The sequence below is a fragment of the Parasteatoda tepidariorum genome, chromosome 4, assembly GCF_982258835.1.
Source record: "Parasteatoda tepidariorum strain Cologne lab strain chromosome 4, Ptep-v5.0, whole genome shotgun sequence".
Lineage (NCBI taxonomy): Eukaryota > Metazoa > Arthropoda > Arachnida > Araneae > Theridiidae > Parasteatoda > Parasteatoda tepidariorum.
Genome location: NC_141758.1, coordinates 5,119,870 through 5,146,123, shown reverse-complemented (window position 1 = coordinate 5,146,123; position 26,254 = coordinate 5,119,870). Strand labels below are relative to the sequence as shown.

The following is a 26,254-nucleotide window of genomic DNA, read 5'->3' as shown; positions in this document are numbered from 1 at the left end:
GAAGAAAAATTCCTCAATAATATTTAATTTCTATTATCAACAAACTTGCAACTGATGACTTCCGATTTCGGATACTGTTACAGATGTGTGTATTAAGGTAAAATGCATTTCTTCTGTCTTCAATTCATTACGAATTAAAGTGAAGTCAACATTGCTTTCGTCATTCCAGTGAATAAATATGAATTCAGAACATACAGAATTGTAATAGTTATAGCATATTCTTCTTCGTTATAGAATAGTATATATTTCTGTATCCATATAATTCGGAAAACAACAATAAAAAATTATCCAAGTTACTTGAAATAGTGCCATTTGTGCTGATTCTTAATTAATTTAAATCGTTTTCTTGGTAAGTTTTTTTTAATTTTGTAAGAATAAGTTCAACTAGAATTCAGCTATTCTGTTTTTAGCTACATATTCAAATTCATATCAATTATAAAATTTTGCTGTGTAGTATGTTATCTAAAAGTAATGAAGGTATAAACTATGTATCTATTATTTGAGAATAAAGTTTTCAAACAAGGAACTTATCATTTTGGAATTCTCCGGGAATCATAAATCAGGTAAGTGCAATGATTTTTACAATAAAAAATTTGCTTGTAAATATTTTTTTTTCATTTGATGATGGTTCTCTACAGAATGGTTTTTTACGTCTGATTAAGAACTATAAGAATAATAAAAAAAGAAACAATATGAAAGTTTTTATTTCAATGTTAATAATTCTTAAAATCGTTTTTTTTATCCTAAGAATTCTTTATTTTCCGTTTTTTAGTTTATAATTTTTTGATAAAAATTGTTCTCAAAATACTTTTGAAAAATTAAATGGTATAACATTATGTGTTTATGTATACTTCTTGTATATTCCAATGTTTGAAATAATATGATTCAGAAAAGTATGGAATAAAAATTCGGTACTTACGACGTATTAACGCCACCGCCGCTACAGATTTGGCGGTTTTTAAGTGCCGCCAATCTACTACACTTAAAATTTTTGCGACAGTTCATAAAATAAAACACTTTATTTAAAATCAAAATAGTTAGTTGGATTTCGGTGGAAAATGAGCCGATATAAAGTTTAGCATAGATTCAAAACAATCATATCGCCATATGAACTTTGATGAATAAGATTCCAAATGAAATAACATTTCTAAAACGTACGTTTGCCAAGATAAAGTTTTATGTTGTGGGAATTGGTACATTTTCGTTTTTTCGGTAAAATATTTCCCTCCTGAAAAAATAAAATTGCATCTTGTTTTGTTTTTGGCAAATCCCAAAGACGAATATTCGTAGCACTAAAAATGGCGACAAAAAAGAATTGTTTTTTTGTTTTTGTTTCGTCAGCATTCTTTATTTTACGTTTCTTAGTTTCTAAATAATGATTTTTATTGAAACTTGAAATTTTTTGATAAAAATTGTTGTCAAAAAACGTTGTTTACAAAATTAAATTTCATAAAATTATGAGGCTTATGTATACTTTTTGTTCATTTTAATTTTTGAACTAATATGATTCGTAAAACTATAGAATGTAAAGTTTAAATGGGCCTTTCATGTTATATCATTAAATTTAGTAATACTATTTCTCGGGCATTAGGTTTTAACTCTTATAAGAAAATACATATTTTTTTCTGTTAATGTACAAATATTTTTCCGATGTGTTTTGGATATTCCTTCTCTAATAAAAAGAGATACCATTTTGTTTTCGGTTGTACAAGAAAGAAGATCAAGCATTTTTCTTTTTTAAATTTAATAAGCCACATTAAAGAAGGAACGTTGCAATGCTACACGCTACATTAACGACGTCTCCAGAGTAACTGAATGACGGTTCATATGGAAATCGCAGGTAAGCGTCTCATACAACAACGCCCCCTATAGTTCGTTGCGATCGCGAATTGTTTTCCACTATGATATTTGTAACCACCATTAAAGGTGAAATATTTGTCTTCTACTCTACTAGTAATTGTTTTCTAAATTAAGAGCTTGAAGCTAAAAGAGTTGTTTGTTTATTAAAACGTAATTCTATGATTGGTACATTTTAAAACAAACTTATTGAACTGTTTTATAATTTGTATTTTCGGTGCAAATTACAATAATATACTCTTATAAATAGATTTCTTGAAGGAGTAAAAACTTAAGATACATGAATAAATTATAATTTGATTAAAAACTTACTTTGCATCTAAAATATATAAATTGGAAATAACGGTAGACATGTTTCAAGCGTTTTAAAATAGGAGCTCATTTTCACGACTTTCCAGACGTGAATGAGAAAAAAAAGTGATTTGAAATATAAAACGTTAAGTTGCAACCGAAAAATGGAAAAATAAAGGTGAGAACCTATTTTAGAGGGCTTAAAACATGCCGACTGTTATTTTCAAGTTTTATATTTTTTTTAAGTGAATGAAGTTTTTTAACCAAGTAATATCTTATCGCTTCAATATCTCGAGATTATTTATTTAAAACATAAATTGTATTTAACATTTCAGTCTGTTTGGTAAGCGAAATTACGGTTGTGAACTCATAAAATTTTTTATTATAGCAATATACCTTTAATTTTGAATATTATTTAAAAAAATACTTACTGTGGATAATTACTTATGCTTACAAATAGATCTTAATGGAATCCTGAGAGAATTTTTTTATTTTATTTGACGTGAGGTCAAAAGCATAAGCCGAATTTAGCGTAATTTGTTTTAGTACATGTATTTTAGCACTTAAAGTGCTGTAAAGTCCTTTTAGTACATACATTTGATTACTAAAATTGAACACTAGGTTCCTGAAAATAGAAATTTGAGATAGAAAATTGAGACGGCTAACATCCTTCGTATCCTTCTATGGTTCATAGAATTTGGCAATTATTTCTAACCACTGGTTCGGCATTAAAATGGTTCCGGCAAGCTCGGCGAAATGCTACCACGAGCACCAACTACCGATATTTATCATTACGAGGACGAAAGAATAGAACCGCAGCTCTGAGTCAGCTCAGTGTTTCTAAAGATATCGCATGGGACTATTTCTAAAGACACGGTTCCCAGTAAAACACCAAAGTCAGGCATCACTGGCTGTTGTCAGTAAGTGGGTGGGGAACCAATTTGATCAGCTTGCTTAGGATCAGAGGGTGCGGTATCAGCCCTCGTTAAACTGTTTTACCGTAAAGTACTCCACTTCGAGGGTAGGTCAGCAGGCTATCAAAGCAGGGGAGCCATCACCTCGGTAGAAAATCGAAATTGCGATGGCATATCTTCGAATCATCCTCAGGGATGTTTCCCGGACCATTTCCAATATCCATTGTGCAGCTCTAGCGTGACGTAAATAAAGTACGTAAGTACCTACCTAAAAATCATATTAAATTTGTCGTAAATAAAATATCATTTTCAATAGATGCGATTTTTTCCCCTTCTTTTTGCAATCGAAATAGAATCTGGAAGTTTCGGTTTGCATGTGAATTTTTTTTTTTTTTACATGGGAAATAAATCGCATCTAGTGAGATTGAGCCATAGGAGCCATTTACACTGTATAAGAAAAAAAATAGCATATGTGAGTTTGGAGATTGGAGAAGGAGCCTCATTGGTATTTCTGGTTTAAAAAGTTAACCAATCAACTAGATTTTCTCCGGCATGTGAAAAAGATTGTAAGATTGGACCTTAAATCTTCATCGCATCTATACCAATCAGGGCGTTGTGTGTAATGCATGCAGTGAGAATGCCAAATTTCAAAGACGTAGCAGTACAACAATTTCATTTATCGATTACACTGTCATCTTGCGAGAAACGTATTGAAAAGTTCATGTCTTGACACCTCATGTAATTTTTTAAAGTGTTTTGAAGCAAACAAATTTTATCTACATTTTTCTCCTTTCATATTTATAAAATTCTTCTGTAGACATGGCGGATGGTGAAGCTGATTGGGGTTATTATTTAATTATATGTATATTAGTTTCAATTTATCTATAATGATGACAATTCATTTATATTAACGAATTGTATTCTTTTTCATAGAAAATGAGGATTTTGAGCCTGTTATTAAAAAACCTCTTCCACACACTGACAGATGGGAAGGAGAAGACGAAGATGATGATGTAAAAGTAAGTTTTTATAAAATTAATCAATTATTTTTGTATGCGTGCCAAGCAAGATATTTTAAATCATATTGTTTTTTAAATGTCAGTTCGATTCTATATTCGTGCTAATAATCGTCCCTTCTATATTCTGTAAAAATAGGTTAACACGTTGTACCATGTTCATTAAGATGGAAAAAAAAAATAAAAGTGCCATTCTATAAGAATAACATTTCGTGATTTTAATGTTAAATTAGCGTGTTAAAAATTGAAACTGTTCAATTCTTGATATTAGATAATTTCATTTTTTAGTAGTTAAAAGTCATTTTTATTAATAAATTAATAGATTTTCTATGCTTATGAAATATAAATCATCTTGCAGTTAAGATTTATAATAAAAAAAGTTTTTTTTTCTTCATATCAATAAATGGCGTTGACATGTTTGCTACTATTTATGTACCGTTTATTTATTATTATTTTGTGTGTGGCAGGTCTAAGTTGGTACCTGCTTACTTGACAACTATTAATTCTTTAAAGGATGATTTGCTCAAGTGATTTTGAGTTTAAAATGTTTATTACAGTCTTATGCAGTATCATATTTTTTAGTTTGTAAAATTTCAAATCCATCATAGTATGATAATGTGTTTAGTTTATTCAATTGAATTTTAAACTTGCAAATTGTTTTATAAGATATAGGTAAATGTTTGACGGGGGCTGATGTGAGTTATATTTTTCAATATATCAATTTCCCCTTCCTATAATGTTTTTTAGTTAAGCGGGGACGCTGCTGGGATGTTACCTGCACTTCTAGAAGATTATTCTACGGCTCATCCCAATACTGAAATCTTCCAAAAAATTTTGAAAATAGTTGGCTGGGTTTTATTTTATTGGTGACTTTTCACTTGTATTGGCTAACCAAAATGTATTTAATTTATAAGGGAAGATGTCTGTATTGTGATCTGTGACAGAATAATAAAGTCTCAGAGGAAAAAAAACCTGACCGAAAAGAGCCAACTCGAAAGGTATAACGCGTGGCCACCCCTGGTCATACATGCTTTGTTTTTTTTTAATTTGCAAGTGTAAATTGGCGATTGTAGTTGGTGTGACAGATCATGATACGGTGATATCCCCCTTTACAGCAAGAAAGCAATGATAATAACAAATACAAATGAAAAAAATGATATTAGCACAAAATATTAACAGAAATTTTTATGTCAATTTATCAACAGGCATACAAAAGCTCCTTAATAAAATAGTTGAAAAAATTATAATTTTGGTTTCAATTATAATATTCTGTGCTCCAATTAATTAAAAATGTATATATATAAATTTTTCCAGATTGTGTGATGCTGTCTCTTTTTAATATTGACTTTAATTTTTATTTAAGAAATTAATCTTTTTTTCTTCTTCCCTCCACTCTGTAGGATAATTGGGATGATGAGGAGGAAGATAAAGAGGAAAAGCCAGAACAAAATAGTAAGTTTGTTAAATTTGATTTTAGGGATTGTATGTCAGCAAAAATTAACTTTGAATGTTTCTATCAGAAAAATATTTCTTAAAACTTTTAATTGATCTGAAAAAATAAAAAGTTTCTTGAATTTTTTTTTTCTCTTCAATTGGATTATTTATTTGTATTTTAATATGTTATGTATTTCTTTGTTCTCCATTTTTGTATTCCTGTAATTATTAACTGCTTACCATTGATTAATTTATGCAATGGAAAAAGGAAAATGTGAAAAATCATGCATGTATTGTTCCTAATGACAACTGGACAAGGCAAGCTCCTCTGTCTGCGAATCAAGTCAGAAAGTGGTACATCTTGTTTGACAGGAGAACACCGGTCAGGTGAAAGTGGGGCTTAGATCAGATTGTCCAGCTAAATGGCAGCACCACTCATTTATGAGGCCACTTTCATAATTTAGACATCGATCTGAAAGAAAAGAAATTCTCTCTAGATCCTATTACCATGGTAGTGTTCAGCCATTGAACGGCGATACTTTCGATTGCACAGATTTTACTAGCACTTATAGCTCACAAACTCGATAGATCTTTTCGGCTTCGAGGATCTCTCCCCAGACCGAAATCCGGTGCTCTGACCGCTAGGTTGACACGGCCCCTCGGATACTTTATCCTACTATTAAATGTAAGGAATTGAAACGAAATATAATATACTGTTTTTGGGTTAAATTTTTAATCTTGATGTTGAAGAAAATGTTACTTATGACCAGATTCATAGAATCTATTTCTGCACAAAGATCCCCGTTCTTTTGCAGAAGCATTCCGCAGTGGACTGATCCCAGCAGAGCACCCAAGTCACTGACCTCGGTCAGTGTGCGGGTGGGTGACCACTTGGATCAGTCTGCTTAGGGACCGAGGATGTGCGGTATTGATCCTTGTTAAACTGTGCTACCGTAAAGTGCTCGACTTCGTGTGCAGGTCGTCTGGCTATCAAAGCGGGGGTGCCACCTGTTCTGGTGAAGATCAAAATTGTGATGGCGTGTCTTCGGATCATCCTCAGGGATGTTTCCCAGACTGTCACCAATGTCCCATTGTGTAGCTCTAGTGCGATGTAAATTAACAATATCTTTTGCAGAAACATTTTTAATGGGTGGGTGGTGGAGAAAAATAAAAGATTTTTTAAAGAAACAGCCTTTCTTATTTCTGTGTTCAAATATAATTCATATGAATGAATGCCTCCCTTACTCTTAGCAGAGAATCCATTATTTACTTAATTAACAAAGAATACATTTTTTAATACAAGTATATAAATAATTTGTTGTTTCTTTATGCCAAGTAGTTTTACTCACTTTTTTTTCATGTTTGAAATTAACAGATACTTTTGAATTTTGTTAGACTTTTTTTTGTAGAAAGTTTTTTGGTAAATTTTTTGTACATGCAAAAAGCTTTTGGTTTTATGTAACCCTGCATTTAACACATCTATTCCCTTTCATAACAATTATGGTATATTTTACTGTACCTAAACCATCAAAGGACAAAAAAATTTCATTTGTTTTAAGGAAAAAAATTATTTATTTCAGATGTAATAGTTTTTTAAGACCAAGAAATAAATTTGATCTTCTTTTTATGCCAATTTAAATTTTTTGATCTTAAAAAAAAAATTCTTTTTAAATAGTGGTTGCTACACAAGCTAAGAAGAAAAAGTCGTTAGCACAAATTATAGCTGAAAAAGAAGAAAAAAGGAGAAAAGAAATAGAAGAAAAAATGAAATTAGTATGTAGACCTATTATATATAATCAACACCATTTTTAAATTATTTATATTCATGAAATATGTTTGAGTTTTAAATTAGTGATGGAAATGGTGAGTTAATTTATTATCATAATATTTTGTTGCTGAATATTGATTCATAAATTGTAATTTCAACCACCTGGGGCGGAATTTTTTTCTGCTTTTTGTGACTAAACTCAAGTCTTTCTGCAAGACATTTATAATGAATATATATGTTACAAATGTTAAAATAACTGAAGTGTTTTGTGTTTATAACAGGAAGCCACCACATATAGAGTAAAACTGTGTATAATTTTTAATTGTAAATGTAATAATTTTGTCATTAAAGTATATCTTCTTCCTTACCACGGTCCATGTGTGTAGACCTACACTTCTTAGCTTTTAAAAATATGTTATAAAAATTTTATTGTTTTACTCTCACTCTAACGTTTGGGGGTGTTTAATCGTCCTGGGGATTCCAAGGGATGATGCAGAAAATATAAGTTATTTGGGTAAAATTCCACTTAAACAGAAGTGATATTTGAATAATTGCACAAAATCCATGTGCTCGAAAGTGATATTAATTTTAAATATTATATAATTTAGTTATGCTGAAAATAATTTGTTTCTTTTGACTTAGTAGTTCAGTGATTTGTATGAAGCTTTTATATTTACTTAATATTTAATTATACTATCAGGGGTCTGTTAAGAAGAAATTTGGGTCCGGCAACGGACCTCTCACAAATTTGTTTATCTTCATTGTTTTGTTAATTGAATAAACCCTTCCCGGGGGTGGGGGACCATTTGAGTCAAACTAAGTTTCCCTTAGTTTAATTTTCAAATGTAGTATTCTAATAAAATATTTCTATTTTTACAAGCATTGTGTGCACATGGATTAATTTATGTTTAATCTAAAAATTAATTTCTGGCAATTTTTTAAATAAAATATTATAAAATTAAAAAAAAATTAAGTTTACTTAATACGTAACACATTAAAAGAAATACATTACTAAATTGTGTTATTTAAAATGTGTTAATTGAAAATGTGAGTTATTTTGTTTCCATTATTTGTTCGAAATTAATATTTTGTGGTGAGCAATATAGGCTAAATACCAAATATTTATGTTGTATCTCTAATTTTGTAACAGCACTTGTTGAGCAGAATCTTGTATCTATTTACAATTTGAAAACTTCTTGAAAAGGTTTTTAGCAATTTTTACAATAACAGGACCCTATTTGCACAAAAGCAGGATCCTGGTTGAATGAATGTGACTTAACGCTTATTTTATATTCACAAATTATGAATAGTTCTTTCATAGTTTTTCAAAAACAGGACCTTTCAAAAAATTTATGTACCGACCCCTGACTTCAAAAACATGCAGGTCCGCATATGTGTGTACCTGTGTATCGTATGGCAAAATTTATGACAGCATAGTAGTCAAGAGAGATCTCATAGTATTATGAACAGAGTTTTTTGAAACCCCCATCCTCAGTGGGTTTTATTGGGCTTTTGGGGGAGGTGAGATATTGCCTAGTTTAACCCCTTTTTAGGTTTAAATTTTAATTCAAATGGAACAATTTTAGTTTAGAAGAAGTCTTTCTTAAGAATATAGTGAATCAAAATATAAAACTAGCCATTTTTAATGTAGTACAGTAGAGAACGAATTATCCGGGATGCTCAGGACCATCGCTATCCCGGATGTCTGAATTTCCCGGTTTTTTGGATTGAAGTGTCGTTAATCGATGTTTTATCGAACGCGAATTACAAGGGAAAAGTGTAACGCATAAAGTAAGAGAAAAAAGAAAAGTACTCCTAACTTTTAAAAAAAAATAAAAAATGGTAAAAAAATAACATTTAAAAGAAATAAACAAGTTTAAAAAATACAAAATTCTCGTATTTATTTTTTAAAAATAATTACAATTCCTAAATTAACTAATATAAACGAAACCAATGGTTAAATAACATTTTATACCTAATTATACGGGGGAAACGATAAAATAAAAGGAAAACTAATTAACTAAGTAAAACAATAGTTAAAAAAGGCACTAGCATAAATATTAAAACCCGGAACAAGGCAAGATCAACGGAATTTTAAAAAAAAACCTAATAATAAAATTTATGAATAAAAAGAATCAATTTATTAAGTGCGAAATTTATCGAAAAAAGAAAAAAATATCAAACGTAGTGGAATCAGAAAAACAAAACTGCAATCTGCTTCATAAAATAATCCTATGTTTAAATTAATAAACAATTCTCCTTTTTTTTTGTTGATAAAAACACGATATTTAATTACAGCAGATGTGATTTCACATCAATAAAAACTTGCAAATGATACCGCACTTCCAAAGAATGAAAATTTATTCAGAAGAAAAAGATTTTATTTTTATTAATAATATATTTTTATAATATAATAGATAAATATATTTTTCTCTTTCATCTTCTGTTCACTGATATGCATGCAATGCATTTTCCCCACTCCCTCCTAAATCAAACAGAAAACGAAATCAGCATGCCACACCCTTGAGCTTGATTGACGGCCTAAAGGAGAAAGGAAAACATTCCTCCCTTCCCTGCCTTCAAGGTCATGGAGAAAATGACATTTCTCTGGGTAAACGGGGGAAAAAATTCTCCCCATCCTTACATTTTCCTCTACTCAACTTCAAGGATGAGTTCAATTTCCGCTTTTTTTTCATAATCGTTCTAGTTTAAAATGGTGGGAAAACCAATCAAAATTTTTCCTGGTTATTTGGATACCAGATAAATGGTTCTCTACTGTACCATCTTTTCATGCTAGTTTTAATAAAGGGCTCTTAGATTATTTCCTTCTTTGACTATAAATAGAAGCATAATATTGGAATCAAAGAAATGTGCTGTTTTCTGTTTTTTTATTTGTTTTTAAATACTTAAGTCATAGATTCTTTTTTTTTTATATTTATATATATATATATAAAATAATGTATGTCTTTGTATTAACCGGCTAACTACATAACTACTGTTTATTTATCAATTTTAGTAATTTTTTGAATTGCTGTTTAAACTGTGTCTTTAGAATTAGTTTTGCTGTGATTAATAAAATAATTAAAATAAATGATCTGGCGTATTATCCGAAAAATCTATTTTCCGGGAAAGTCCCAACGAATCCGGATATGAGACTTTCCTCTGTACTATTAAATTATCCATATTTCCCATATTGTTTAAAATCAAGAACCTTGAAATTTTAAAAACCTTGTGAAAGTTGATAGCAACACTTGCAGGAAAACATTTGAAGCATCACTTGGATGTATAATTCAGTGAAACCTTTTGCTAGCGACCACTATCGGTTCCACAATAAAATGGTTGTTAATGGATGTTTTCTTAGGGGTTACTTCCATTGGCTGCAAAATGTTATAAAAATGTATGATTTTTCGCAAATGATTCATGAAAACATGATCGATGAATAAAATTTGGTGTCGATAGAAATTGCCCCTACAGCTATAGTAATGTGGAAAAACAAATTTACCAATTATGAATGATAGAGTTATTTTAAATGAATGAACAGTTATGTTTGTTTTTTTTGTTAAAGTTTGCATTTAATTTTATATCGTGAAAATTGGTTACCTTTAAGGAATGAGAAGAGTTTTTTTATAGGTGCTTAGTTTTTTCAAAAGACTTTTTTTTCTCCTAATTTAATTTTCAACTCTAAAAATAAAAAATAAAACAAATTTATAGCATTGTTTTTAGTGCATTCTGACTGCAACATGAGGTTGTAGTCAGAGATCGTCAAAAACAGCTCTCCAAATAATAGCCCCGGACAAATATTTTAAATGCATTTTAATTCACTTCCTGTTTTTTTATTAGCAATTTTTGTTTTGGTATTTTTTCTTGTTTCCTTATTTGGCTTTTCCCGCATTCGATACACAGGTTTTCCCGGCCGCTGGGGGAGATCTTTCCTGAAAGTTTTCTTAAAAAGAAGAAATTCTGTGCCTCCCAAAAGTGGGCGTAAATAGAGAAGAGGTGGTCTTTATAGTCTTCTTAGGTGGTCTTCTACATAGAGGTGGTCTTTCCTGGGGGTTTCAATATACTATCAGCTTTAAATAGAGCTCTTCAGGACGTGATTATTTAATTGGAGATTCAAATTTCATAATAATATCATAAAAATTGTTGGAATTTATAAAAACCATATGGAAACCAGTAACAATAACTGCCAAAACCTTTTTTAAAAAAATTGTGGAATTGTCACATTTCAAGTTAATTTTAATGTTATTTATATTTATGTAACAATTTTTTTTAATAGCAAGAACAACCTAGTAAAGATCTAACTCCACAAGAAAGGCTGGCACATAAGTTAAAACAACAAAAGCTGCAAGAAGAAGCAGATTTACAATTAGCTAAAGAAACTTTTGGTTAGTTGCGTAGTAAATCTTAATATTTTTTATGTCACAAAGATTATGTTAATGCTGTTGAAGTGCTTTGTAATATTTAATACTCATGTCTGTAAATTGTCATTTACATGTAGCATATTAAAATCATTCTTTTTTTTTAACATTCATATTTGTTGGTCTTGTGTCTAGTTATTGTAGAATGCTGTTAAGTTTTTAAAATACTGCAAGCTTTCAAAACCTATTGGTTATTTCTTGGCACTTCTACAGCAAAAACATTCTCTTCTGTGTTTGAATAACTAATATTTTCCTTTTCTCATGTTTTCTTATTTAGGAATTTTTCTTGTATTTTTAATATTTCTTATACTTTTACTTATTTCATTACATTTTAACTGCTTGATCTTTTCTTTATTTTTTTTCCCTTAAAAAGTGATTAACTCTCTTTGAATTTATTATTTCAGTATGTTAACCAAAAGGTTTTGATTGCCTTACATAATCTGTATCTTCATAAATTTTTAGCTGTACTTTAATTCATTTGAAATTTGTTGCTAATGGTTTGATGGATCTAATGGCACCAAATGCAATCTAACCTAGATACTGTGAAAAATGTGAGGTTTTGATATTTTACTGACAAAAAAAAGCAACCTCTTTTAGCCAAATACTTTTCCCGGTGACTCTCCTTTTTAATTATATATTTTTGATCATCAAAAACTATTAAAAATGATAATTTAAAAGGCTAGATGTTGTGAAAAATGTGAGGTTTTGATATTTTACTAATAGAAAAAAACCTCTTTTAGCCAAATTTTTTTCCCAGTGACTCTCCTTTTTCATTATATATTTTTGATCATCAAAAACTATTAAAAATGATAATTTAAAAGGCTTTTTTGCATTCCAGATCTCTGCATAATTCTTACACAGTCTTATCTAATTTCTTTTTTGCTCAATCTTATGAGTTTTTTTTTATTTATTTATATATGTTTGAAAAAAAAATCTGAAACATTCATTTTAAAAGAAAAGAACAAGTGTATAGCATAGAAAAAAAATTTATATTTATGAGGAAGTAGTCTGAATTGTCAAAAGAAGCTAAAACTTCTGGAGAATGTAAAGATGATGAACAGAAGAGCTTAAGCAAATTGTATAATCAAATTAAAAAGCAAAAATTTTGAGTTTTGAAATAAATGCATGTCGTAAAACTTTTAAAATGTCAGAGCAGTTATTGTTTTGACTGAATTGTTTGGAAAAAAAAATTCTTTCCAATTTATAAAAATTATAGTGTTAACCTAAGAGTTTCTAATGTTGAGGATTGACTGTATTACTATTAAATATTAGGGTTCCTATGTCTAATGTAGATGAAGGTATAACACATGACAATGGAATTAAATGTATTGTCCAGAAAGGGGTCGTCTCAAAACTGGATTCAAGGCAAAATTGTGTGTCATGTCAAAAAGTTGTTAGTCAAATGCACAGTTCAAAACTTTCATATTGTATTTAATAACATCGTAAAAATATCGAGATGTTAAAAATTCACAAATAATGAAAAAATTAACACCTCCCTCCTGTGAAAATGACGTGGTGAGGTTTTGCCCTCTATTTCTCGCTCCCGTTATATTTCTGGTCAGGAGTGTTCAGTAGTAACGCGCCAATAAGAATAAGACTAATTCATTTCTTATGCCCGTAAAACATTTTATTTCTCATTTTACACACTAGATGGCAGTACCAGGATATTTTTAAGATAATTGTAGATAGTTTATTTTAAACTAGATGTCAGCACTAATCAAATGTGTATTTGTGATTTGATAAAGAAAGTAGTCACTTTTATGACCTTTTTCTTGTAAATTATCCGAGTTAAGGGGTTGAAAATCAATAGCAGTTACAGCCGATAAAATCATCATATGGATATACCATGGAATCCGTACAAAATGTGCAATTCCTATTTGGCACGTTGTGGTAATGTCTTATTTAATTTATCAGAATTTTAAAATCCGTATGTAAATCAATGACAATACTGAAAAACCAATTGTAAAAACTGTAGGAAATTCACCGATCACATGCAAAAGGTGAATTTTTTCTACTTTTTGTCAGAATTAATCTTTTTTTTTTTCCAATATGAAAGGTTTTGCCTTACTCCACTCCTTTATTAAATTATTCCGTTCAAACTGGTTTGTTGTGTTGAAAGCTTTTTTTTCTGTACTAGCATTTTAAACAAATTGCTTCAACCCAAACTAAAAATAAAACTAGGCATTCTGGCTAAAACATTTAAACATTTTGTCTCTATCTTTGTAAACATCGAGAAATTATGATCCCTTTTTCTAGACGCACAGATATCTGTGCAAGTCGAGTAAAGCATGTTGTTTGATTTAAAGATAAACAAGATGCGAGGTAAAAGGAACAAGTTGACATTAAAAAGCAGTTCATATACTCAAGATGACTGTCTGTAGGACAATGACGTATATAAGTAAATAATAAGCTGAGATTTTAAAAAAAAATAAAGAGCTCTAATTATGAACATAGAATTTACATACTATTGAGGCCAACAACTAGATGTCTAATATTAACCATTGAAAAACACAAAGAAAGATAAATATATGCTAATCCTTAATTGTGAAGTAAAACCGGCAACTCTGCTCCCTGGTCGCAAACTTGTAGGCCCAAGCAGACGCCCATGTAAACAAACGTCGGAATTTATTCAGTAACTGCAGATGATTGGCACGGTTTGTTAATTGTCGGAGTATTACAAATTTTGCTTACATAAATCTGCAGGTGTGTTGTTTCTTTTTAAGTATCTAAATGTATTTTTTGTGTCCTTTCTGCAATTTTGAGTGTATTTGACGTGTTGCAGTGCGAAAGTAGAATCACTGGCATATATGTATGGGAAACATATTTAGTAATTTAGAAAAATCTAAGAGTTTAAATACCCAAAAAGTAAAAGAAAATGAATTAATTCAAGTTAGAGGTATACAAAAGTCCAATATTTTTCTACACAAATGGTCTTGTAATAATAATTTAATCATTATAATTTAATAAAAAATATTTATGTTCAATTCTAATAGCAGGTATAAGTGTTTATATTTTATGAATAATAATAAGGCATAATCAGAAAATTAATAATAAAATTTATGCCACCTAATATGTATGATTTCAATACGGAAATAAGAGTAAACAAATGCCCTTAAACGCACCAAGAAAAGTTGCACTGATAGTCACCTCTGGCTTGTTTATCCTACAAAACATAGGTTTAAATTTATAAGATATTTATTCTGGCATTTGATCTAGGTAAATAGTAAATAAAGACAATATCACATAGAATAATTTTAATTTTTGAAAGAACATTCGTGTTTGCTTAATTTTAGAAGAAATCACTAATTTGTCAATCTTGATTTGACTGTATTTTTATTTCGCTATTACCAATATAAATTATCTAGGTAATTCTTATCTCGCTCCTGTTATTTTTGTCTACTATAATTTTTTGAGTGATGGTTTTCATGTGCATTATTAAACTGGAAGAAAGCTTATTCATTGAATGGTAATATTTGTTTTGTAACATATCTTCTTTTTCATATTAAATTTTTTTTTATTTGAAATAATCTTGTACAACCTGATATACGTGAAAGTTTCAACACTCGAAAAAGGTACAATCACGTGAATGAAATGATAGCTGGAAAAAAAGTTGCCAACAAGTGAATACAAACTAGCCAAATAGTGAGAGAGCTCACTAGACATAAGAACCTAAAATATTGTCTGTAAGAGTACAGCGCCCTTTGCTGAAAAAAAATCAGGGAAATTTATCAAAATGGGTATGGAAAAGTCTTCACCCTAACAGTTTTCTACCACCCTGTTTAGGCAAGATCACATTTTTCATACTCGTTAAGATTCTTCTGTTGGCATCCCTTTGTGGCCCAGAGCCTTCCCTAGAACCTACTGTCTATTCTGTTCTTTTGTTTGCTATTATTCTCCAGTTAATAATTCTTAGGATTTTGAAATCCTCTTTCACATCTTCAAGCCATCTGATCTTAGGCCTACCTCTCACATTGGTTTGTAATTGAAGATCTTAAATGTTCATCTGACAGATGTGACCCACAGGCTTTAAGCAACTCATTTTGATGTATTTGTTGATATCAGCTTCCTTGAATAGCCCTTATAATTCAAAGTTGTGTCATTATCTCCATAAGACATATACATTAAGATTCTTACTTGTCTAAATTAATATTGTAAAAAAATAACAATAATTTTTCAATATTTAAGGGATTCTTTAAAATAGCAATGCTTATAACTGTGTGCTGTGCGCAAAATGAAAAAACCCCTTTTCATTTAATCTCGTGTACAAATATACATTATTTATGCATAATAATGAAACTCAACTATTCTGTTTAATTTGTGCCGATGATATTTTATGTAATCAAGACAGAAACATTAGTACTCTGAAAACATTTAAAAATGTTAGTTTTTTTTACCCTTATAATATGGATATTGTTTGGAAATCTGTTCTTAATAGTTTGTCTTACGAGCAGTTCAAAGATTGTTATATTTTTCAAGCGAAAAGTAAATTGTACTTTTTGCGTACTTCGTAATATCTTTGAAACTGTTTAAACAAATCAAAAGAAAAATTATTGCACGCAATTACAGAGTTCTTCCTAGGAATAAAAAAGGGTAGGGTGCTTCATTTGCACTTTGAGTTTTGACTGATACACTTTGAAATTTAAAAGGGCACTCACTTAACACCATAAAAATTTATCAAAATGTGTAATATCTGAATATGATCCTCAACAATTTTTAAGTTACCATCTTATGCTATATTATGTGTATATTTCAAAAAGTAATTTTCTCTCATCTTAATAAGAGAAAAATTTGTAGATTATGAATAATAATTTTTTTCAAAAAAAAAAATTTGAACTAAAAGAAATTATTTTTTTATAAACAGCTTAAAATATTTCTTCTGTAATTTATACTGAAATTTATTAGAAAAGAAACATTTAAAAGTGCATTTAAAGAAAAGAAGATATTTTTAAAAATAATTTTAAAATTACTTAAAAGTTTATTAATACTCCCCTTCCTTTAAAAGAAGAGAAACTTATAAAATTTAACTAGTTGATAATAATCCTAACAAAGCAAATGTGTGTAATAGTAATCAGAATAGACGCCCGGTGGCTGAGTGGTAGCACTCCTGTGCCACAGGTCCTGGGTTCAAACCTCGGACCGGGCAAGGTTGACTCAGCCTTTCATCCCTTCAGTGGGTCAATGAATGAGTACCAAGCATGCTTAGGAACTAAACACTGGGGGTTCAGCTGACCACCTAATCAGAACATCTGCTCCTGCACCCCAGAGCCCAAGGTCAAGAAAACTAAGATGGGCACTGTAGGCCTTGACCCTCTATGGGCTGTCGCGCCACTGAGTTTAGTTTAGTAATCAGAATAAAGCCTATAAACAGATATAATTTTTTTGTGTAATTGTTATTTAGAAACAATGAATAAATTTTTCTTAAAAAAAGTGGGCACATTTATATGGATCAAAATGCGGGCCTAAAATCAATTAGACAGAACATTGAGCAATTATTAAACTAGTGTTTTCCAAGAAAGTTCCCATGCAGATTAAAACATAATAAGATTATTTTTTATTTAATTTAAGAGCAGTCTGAAAAGAAAATTTTTTTTAAAAATTTATACTGTTTTTTTTTATACATTACAGATCAAATGTAATTTGTGCAAAGAAAAAAAATAAGTTCGTTATTTTCAATGACAGAGTTTAGATGTGCAAGGTCAAATAGATTTTGAGAAATTTAAAAGCACAACTTTTCTATAATTTTATCACATAGAAACCATTATGCTGATTTTATGTATAACTAAAATAATGCAAAAATTTTAATTTTTGTACAATTAATAATTTTTTGAAATATTTTATCATCACTTAAATAGTTTACAAAACACACAAGAAGCAACTTTTTTTACATAATTACGTAAAGTATTATTCGCTTAATATTGAATATTTTTAAAATTGTGCATAAATTGTTTTTGTGGTGGCTGATATAATAAAATAAAAAAAAGTTCTTTGTCAGAAGCTAATTTTTTAATCATGGTCATGTATAATCTTTGGTAATTATTTTGCCTTTAGTTAATATATATATGAAGGAAATTTCATTAATAGGAAGAAAGAATTTAAGTGCTTAAAAGTTTTTTTTTAAATGTTGCTACTCTCTCTGATAACTGATTCTTACAAGTTTGTTGACACAATGATTATTTAATTATTTTTTAAGGCTTAATTATAAGTTATAGATGAAATGTAAAAGAAATTGAAAATTTCTGATAAGCAAAGTCTTCTGAAAGTAATAACTAGCAGAATTTTTTTTTCCAGGTGTAATAGAGAATGACACTGATAGTATAGACAACTTCCAGCCGTCTTCTAAAGAAGATTTTGATAAATTTCGAAAACTCCTTGTAGATAAAATTCAAAAGACTGAGGTAATTTTTTTAAATTTGTTTTCTCCTTCTTTCTTCTTTTCACTTTTGTCTCAAACATAATTTCTTGACGTTTTTGATTTTGTAATATTGAGTTGGTAGTAAGAATTGAGCACATAAGTAACTCAAGATTTGGTAAATCAATCGATAATTGGAGAAAGATAGAAAGTAATAACTTCTTGCATTCTGTTTAGGAAAACATGCATTTAATCTCACTAAATTTTAAAATTGGTAATAAAATTATTCAATGGATGGCACTTTTGACTGAAAAACTAAATAATACGGACCATTCCAACTTAAATATCTCTTGTCTGTTAATTTTGTCCTAAGATTGTTCCCAGCTGTTTCTGTAAATAATGGCTATTTTGAAAACATCGTTTTATAGTTTCTCTTATTTATCACAGCCATGCATACCTGCCAAGTCTCCTGTTTTTTAACAAAGACTCCTGTATGCAACTATCTCCTGTTTACCCAATGTTGTTCTCCCCATATGTTTTCAAATTTCTCCGTCTTTGTGGAAGAAATTAAAAAAAAAAACTTGCTGGTGAAATATCTGCTGTTGGCAAATATACTCCTCTTATTCCTTAACAGATGATGCTATTACCAGTACTGCAGTATGTTGAGTGTTTATAGTTTAAGTAATTTTAAATAATGATTTTAAAAAAATCTTCTTTAGATTAAGATTTTTACACATATTTTTTACTTCACTATATGTAAGTGCTTATATTATTTCCAATTTTACATGATTATGCATGATGTATCAAAACTTTACGTGTAGCTTAAAAATGTCACTAGTAAAATCTCCGTTATTTTATTTCTCCAATGTTGGTCGGTATGGTCATGTGTTAACTAAATTTGAAATAAATTTTGCAATTCTATGAATTCTTATACTTCTGTTTCCTTCTGATGGTCATTTTAGACAAACTCTTTCCATCTTGCAATTTTGAGGCCATGGTGCCATCTGGTACAGATTCTTGACCACAAATAAATAGCCGCTCTAAACTTAAGTTCATTCAAAGCTTATAAATTACTACAGAAAAAGTCTCATGTGATTCTTCAATGCATATTATTTAGAAAGCAAGAGGGTCAAAAGTGAAGTCAACCTTGATTAAACAATATGCTGTATGGTGCTTGAATTACTGAACCACAAAATGGAGACCATGCTTTTTCTCAGTCTTCGTGGAAAAAAAAATTTTTTTTTAAATGCGTTTGAAATAGCATAGCTTATTGTTGTGAAAGTGTAAATTTTTTGTGTTTTGACAATTACATTGAGTTTACCAATTGTAGATTTTCCAAAAAAAATTACAGTTCTTTGTTGAAAATACTCAATAATAATAATCAGTGACTTCATTTAGTAAGTGACCAAAAGTGAAGTAACCACGCAATTGTATTTATAATTATAATCAAAACTTTTTTTAAAATAAATAACAATAATTAAGAAGATGCTGTTGCAGGATTGCCACAGGCGACTAAAATGCAACTATATTCAGCATTAGTTGACTTTGGCGACTTTTCTTTGCCAGAAAAGGCTAAAAAGCAACCATTTTCGGAAAAGGAGACTGTTGGGAAACTTTTCTGTTCTCCTAGCGATATTTTTTAGCATAAATTGGGTTGAAAACCTGCAGCTTGTGGGGAGCTTTTGAACACACTGAATTTTTTTTTTCCCTAAAAAATAATAAATTTTGAATTTCAAATTCGAGTTATCACTTTTTAATTCGTTCAATTTGTACAGATTCCATTGTAAGTCAGTTTCATTTCTTGATCGCCTTTTCATCGGTTATTGCTACAAAATTCTGCATGATTTTAAAAAATAATAATAATATTTTAATGCAATATTACAATGTATGAATTTCGTATTTGAGTAATCACTTTTCCCTATATATATATATATATATATATATATATATATATATATATATATATATATATATATATATATATATATATATATATATATACAGTGAAACCTCCGTTAAGCGGACGTTCATGGGACCAAAAAATTTGTCCGTTTATGAGAGTTGTCCGTTTACGGGAAGGGCACCGTAAATTGTTTTTAGAATATTCTCAAAGATGTAGAAATAATTAAATAATATCTACAAGGATACTGTAAATATCTACAAGAATATTTATTTAAACAATAAGAAAGATAAAAAAGAATATATAAAGAAGTTTGATATAAATACATAATTCTGGATGTAGCTACAGATAAATAAATATAATTTTCCTATTAGCACAGATGCTCAAGTTAGACATATGATACCAAATAGGAGCGTACTGTCCTCTGTCAGTTTCAATTATTAGGTTCACATCCCCTTACACTTACTTATCATTTGATAGGGAACATGGTTAATACCTTCTTGGAAAATAAACCTCCCATGATTCACAGAAAAAAAAAGTAATGCATACCTGTAAGTCATGAGGACGTATGGAGATGATTATTCACAATTGATCAGCTATCAAGTGTCTGAATAAATGTTACATTTATATAAACACCCCACAGATTATACTTCTGTTCTCTTTTTTTCACCCCAGTTGTGTTAAATACAGTCTTCAAATTGATAAGAAAATTAAAGAAATTTTCAATGGGGAAGAAGCATTGAGAGAAGTCATTTCAACTGAGGGGTCTCATAACCTGTGTGGTCCAGATGAAAAGATGCCGATGTAAGAATTATTTCAGGAGTGCAGTACCATTTTCTCTCCTTTCTCTACAAAGATAAGGCAAGGTGACAGGAGAAAGATTGATTTCTTGGTGGTGAAATAGCTTAACAATATTTTTAGTTATGGATAAGGCAAAAAGTTTTATTTACATGCTTTAAAAATGGTGAAAAGTTGCATTTTTTTTAGCTTGCAATTTATTTAGAAAAAGTAGTGTCCGGTTTGTAGAGATAAAAAACAACGTTTCAGGATCGAAATGACTGTCCGCGTCCGGTTACGGGAGTGTCCGCTTTGCGGAGAATGTACGTAATGGTTTATTCATAGAAGATTCCCTGGGAATTAAAAATATGTCCGTATTGAGAGGCATCCGTTTTGCAGGAGTGTCCATAACAGGAGGTTTCACTGTATATATATTTGCTAAATTAATTATGAAAGGGAAATTTTTTTAGAAAAAATGTTTTTTTTTTAATGAAAAAGTATTTTTTTAATGAATTCTAGTTATTAAAAGTATTTAATTTTCTGCAATTATACTAATTTTTTTTAAATAAAAATTTAGCTCAAGAACACTAACGTTTATATAAAAATTATGATATTTACCACGAACTTGGCTAAATGGATCATGGAATATCAAAATTAAGTCATTTATTAGAATTTTAGTCATATTTTTGTTCTTATTTAGGCAACTATTTTTAAATTTTTCTGCAACTATTTTCATATTTTTGGCTACTAAAAGCAATTATTTTGTTTGTTCATTTTTTTCTGTAGCAACTATGTGTAAGTGGAAATTACCTTGTTTTTAGATACCTTTCTTTTTTAAGCAAAATACTTATCAAATAATGCATATTTAACAGTGAATCTAATGTATTTTATTTAATGAAAATTTAGAAATATTGCTTTTTGTGAAGTTTACATTTTATGAAACAACATCAATTTACAATATTGCCAACTTTCTATGCTTTGTGGAAATATTTCTGGTAGTGATAGCAAAGTTTATATTTTAATGTTTATATTTTAATTTTTTTAACAAAAAATCAAAGTTATTTTCCACACCATTACATGTGAATGATTTCCAAAATTTTTTATAAAAGGCCACCTTCTTTCAGTTCTCCTGTGGTGAGTTTTTAAAATGATGATAGATTTAACCAATATTCTGAAAGTTTTTGATTGTACAACCCTTTATTAGTGTTTTGCAAAAAGCTTTAGTTTTCAGTCCTGAATTTAAATAAAAGAAAATACTTTTGTGTAACAGATCAACACTTGTAAAAACAAATAGTTTCCACATTTTTTAATAAATATGACAATTACAGGGTGCATAGCGTTTTTAAAAAGTGCTTGATTTTTCCCTTTTCAAAAATAAGACCCTGTTGATTTTCGCCACGTGATATGCAAAAGCGTGGTTTTCACATTATTCTATTCAACGTTTTCGCAAATCATTCAAACAGAATGCATTTTGGCTTACCATCGTTCCATAGCGTAAGAAAGCACCAATAATTTTGCATGTTTGATTAAATGCTCTCGAGTCTGCATGTGCATATACTGAGCTGTATTCATTGGGAATTATTCTTGCACTATAATTTGTAACTTGGCTGCATTTTGCAAAAAATTCTCATTTCCTGGCTTCATTTTCCTCGCTCTGAAATCGAATCTCTGTCTTTTTATGGTGACTAATGTAATCAAGAAAAAGAGTTATTTGTCAGAAACTGGTTATTTTATTATGATCATGTAAAGTCTTTGAAAATTATTTTGCATTTTGTTTACGTATATAGTGCTTATTTTTTGTTGAAAGATTTGGCTACTCGCCATGACTTATGTATTATCTGTCTGAATTCTCTTAGTCAGTAGCACTGTATGCGATTAAGGTTACAATATTTCAATTAGTGGTGTGGAGTAAACATTTAGAACAAGTTTTGACTGGGGTTGATAGGAAAAGTACTAAAAGTAAAATCTCTATTTTTTTTTCTTTGTATTTATTTTTATTTATTTATTATTTTTTTTTGGCAACTTTAGATTCTGTAGGGAGGGGAGTTATTTTGATAAATAGGCTTCAGTTTCATTTATTGCTTTCGTTAGTTGCCCAATAAACACTAGTTCAAGATGAATTTTCCAGTAGAGATCTGTCAATCACGCAGTATCTGATAGATATTTTTATAATAAATTGTAACTTTGACTTGGAAATTCTAATATGTGAACTTATTTGCCTTTTGGAAACTCAAAAATTATCTTAAATATTACTATCCTGAAATTAATTTAAACTCTTTTTCTTTTTAATGTTTATTAGGAGTCTCCTCATTTTCCAAACTTCTTGGATGATTTCTGTAGAGATTTATGCTTGAATGGTAAGAAAATTTATTTTACATAATTACTTTGAAAAATGTATGTTTTAATTTTTAAAGTTTTTAACTAATTTTAATATTAATTTATTTCAGTGAGTCCTGAAGATATCAAAAAAATAACTAGTACTTTAAATGCCTTAGCACATGAGAAAGTGAAAGCCCAAAAGGTAAATATTTTTTAATGAATTATTTTTTTATTTTAATTTTTTTTTATTAAAATATACCAAGGATGTAAATAAAAGATGTAATAAAAAGATTTGAAAGATGTAAATAAAGGTTACTGATATTCATGTATATTTTATTTATTTCATTGCTATGCTAACTGCTAAACAATTTCAAAACTTTATATATATATATTTTATATATATATATATATATATTTTACAGACTGTTTTTTCTTTCTTGGTCTTTTGTGAAGAATATGATTTAGTTCATAGATTCTCAACTTTTTAAACGTTGCCGTCCCCTTAAAGAGCGTTTTACCACCCCCCCCCCCTTTGTGAAAATCCAGTTATTTAGATTATGGAGACGATGTGGGGGGGGTACTGAATTATAAGAGGCAACATTTTAAAGCAATTTTCTTATGTGTTAAATTTGTTTAGTTTCTTAAAAAAATTAAATGTGTACGTTAACTCGATACTTTTCTCCTGGCAGGTAGTTTCAGTATATTTGTTATAATCAAAATAAATAGGATAATGAAAATATGCAGCATTTCTTATTGATATTTGTGAAAAATGATAAATCTTTATTTTGTTTGTAGGGATGAATTTTTTTGTAAATGCTCCTGCAAACGAGTAGGTTTCATTGCGTCATTAGATAAAACTTTTTTATAAAATAAACACATGGGTAGTTGAGAGTTCAACGGCGATTGCACAAATCCGAGAGTCAAGTATGTGATACTGTATTGACGTCACTTTTTGTTAACCGACATTGTTGGGTGCAGTAAAATACAAGCGATGAAAGAAAATCAACTATTACTCAAAATTAGTCAATAATTTACTGCTGATTCGCGCAGGTATCTGACAAAATAATTAATGAAGTCGAGTCAAAGCTAGGGATAGAACTGAAAGGCAGCCAACAAAAACCATTATGAAAAACACAAGAGAACATACTGAAAGAGCTTTTCTCTTGAATTTTCGTCAGAGGCAAAACCAAATCACTCATGGTTTGCATTAGAGAATAGGTGTCCCAAAATTTGCTTTATTGCTGGTAAAAATGTATCAGAAAATCTTAATTTGTTATATTAATTTAATAATTTTATTTGGGAAATTTAAAATAATGACAAAACATGGTAATCTGCCCCTTACCGTCAAAAACAGGTTCACCACCCCTCAGTATACTCCCACCGCCCTCGTTGAGAAACAATGATTTAGTTTAATGTAATATATAAAAGTGCAAGTTAACTTTCAAAAAATTTTAATTTAATTCTCAAAAAAATTTATGTATATTGAGATATTATTTGTATTGTACTCATCTTTAATGAAACTCATAATAATTATTGTTAGATTAATTTGGAAATTAGGAAGGAAAAGTAGTGCAAAAGTGTTTTACTTTTGTGTAGAACTGTACTAAAATGTTAGCTGCCGGCAACAGTGTTTTAGGCAATCGGGTGCCTGGGAGTTTTTGACACCTCGTTATTGTTTGTTTTCTTATTTGTGAATCTTCACAAATTCTTGGTTAATCATTTTGTTATATTGTATAACGTTTTCAACTTGAAATTCTACTTCGGTACTTTTTAATCCAGTACGAGAAATTTATTACTCAAACTTCAACCTTCTGATGTTTTTATTTTATAATAAAATGAATGTTACAATTTAATTTTTTTTTATTTCATATTGCTTTAATAATTAAAAAATTTCTAAAACAAATGCAACTAATGTCAATTTTTTTCTCCATCATATTAATTTATTCTGCCCTCTTCAAAGAATTAAAACTGGTGTGAAGGACAAAGAATATTTATTAATACATCTTTTTTTTTCTTGAAAAAATGTAAAGAAAGAAGGAAACCCTATACAGATAAGTACAGCTATGTGTGTGTACGGGTTAAAAACAAGAATTTCTCCCTCACACACACGCATATGTCATAGACTGCAATGAAAGATAAATGGACAGTAGAAAATTGAATGGAGAGGAGTTAGCAAGACAGGGGAAAGAGAAGAACTATTTTTGAGTCTATAATTTATAGAATTTTACTTCATTCTTGAAAAATAATTTTAAAAAAATATTAATACTTTTTCATGACTGAAGAATTAAAATTTTCTGCAATTTGTTCAGAAATAATAAATACTTTTATTAAATGTAGTAATCAATTTATTAGTTTTTTTTTTATCATTTATAACTATTATTATTGCTACATAACTTCAAACATGAAGCTGAGCTGCTAAACATCTTAAATTTTTTAAACTGCGTTTTGATACATTTGTTTGTTTTGTGGCCGAAGTTATGTTAGCTATTGAGTTTTCAAAGAAATACTTTAATAACAATAATTCATGGTATAATATTATATCGGACTTTTTTCGTAATAGACCTAGTTTAGAATGAGCTGTTTTGATAGATGGTCTTTTTGTGCTATTAATGCTATTTTTAAAGATACAAGTCGATGCCATTTTATTAAATGTCATACTTTTTTAAACAATAGGCCTCTATGTCAGAAAAAGTTGAGTTAAAATTGAGATGCTTTAATTCTCTTTTATCATTTTTTAATTGATTTATTTTTCACTAATTAATGCTGCATATGTATCATTAAATTTAGTTAAGTATTTCTTACCTTTTCAGGCAAAAGCGGGGAAGAAGAAACCAGGTTCTAAAAAAGCAAGTCTAAAACTTACTAGAAATGATGATTATTCAATAATAGACTATGCAGATGAATTTGAGGATTGTATTTAATTCTCTTTTATTTTATCTTGAATTGTTGATAGCTTCTTCTCTCCTAATATCTGGATGCTGTATATGTTGATTTTCAATAAATTTATAAAAATTTGTATTGTTTTGTTCTAGTTTGAACATTTAGTTAGTAAAAAGTTAAAACAAATTTAGTGCTTTCATTCAAAAATGATTTAATTTAAAATGATTTTAGCATTACTACCTATTCACTAAATGTATTTATAATCATGTGATGATATGATTCAACTTTGACAGAATAAAAAAAAAAAAAAAATTTAATTTGATTGCATTGG

At 29.1% G+C, this 26,254-nt stretch overlaps 1 protein-coding gene across 1 annotated transcript; it reads left to right on the top strand.

Moving 5' to 3' along the window:
• The first annotated feature begins 3,850 nt into the window (after window positions 1-3,850).
• On the top strand, window positions 3,851-26,059 carry eIF3j (eukaryotic translation initiation factor 3 subunit j). Its single transcript, XM_087160550.1, has 9 exons — window positions 3,851-3,906; window positions 3,996-4,081; window positions 5,479-5,530; window positions 7,188-7,285; window positions 11,557-11,665; window positions 17,987-18,093; window positions 23,024-23,081; window positions 23,172-23,245; window positions 25,854-26,059. The coding sequence occupies exons 1-9, from the start codon at window positions 3,882-3,884 to the stop codon at window positions 25,962-25,964; spliced, it is 720 nt and encodes a 239-aa protein (XP_087016676.1). The 5' UTR covers window positions 3,851-3,881; the 3' UTR covers window positions 25,965-26,059.
• Window positions 26,060-26,254: the final 195 nt, after the last annotated feature.

Excerpts from the sequence above, each read along its gene's own strand:
- eIF3j (XM_087160550.1), top strand. The coding sequence starts at position 3,882 with ATGGCGGATGGTGAAGCTGATTGGG. Across the intron at positions 5,531-7,187 it reads GGAAAAGCCAGAACAAAATA|TGGTTGCTACACAAGCTAAG; the intron begins GTAAGTTTGTTA and ends CTTTTTAAATAG. Across the intron at positions 23,082-23,171 it reads TAGAGATTTATGCTTGAATG|TGAGTCCTGAAGATATCAAA; the intron begins GTAAGAAAATTT and ends AATTTATTTCAG.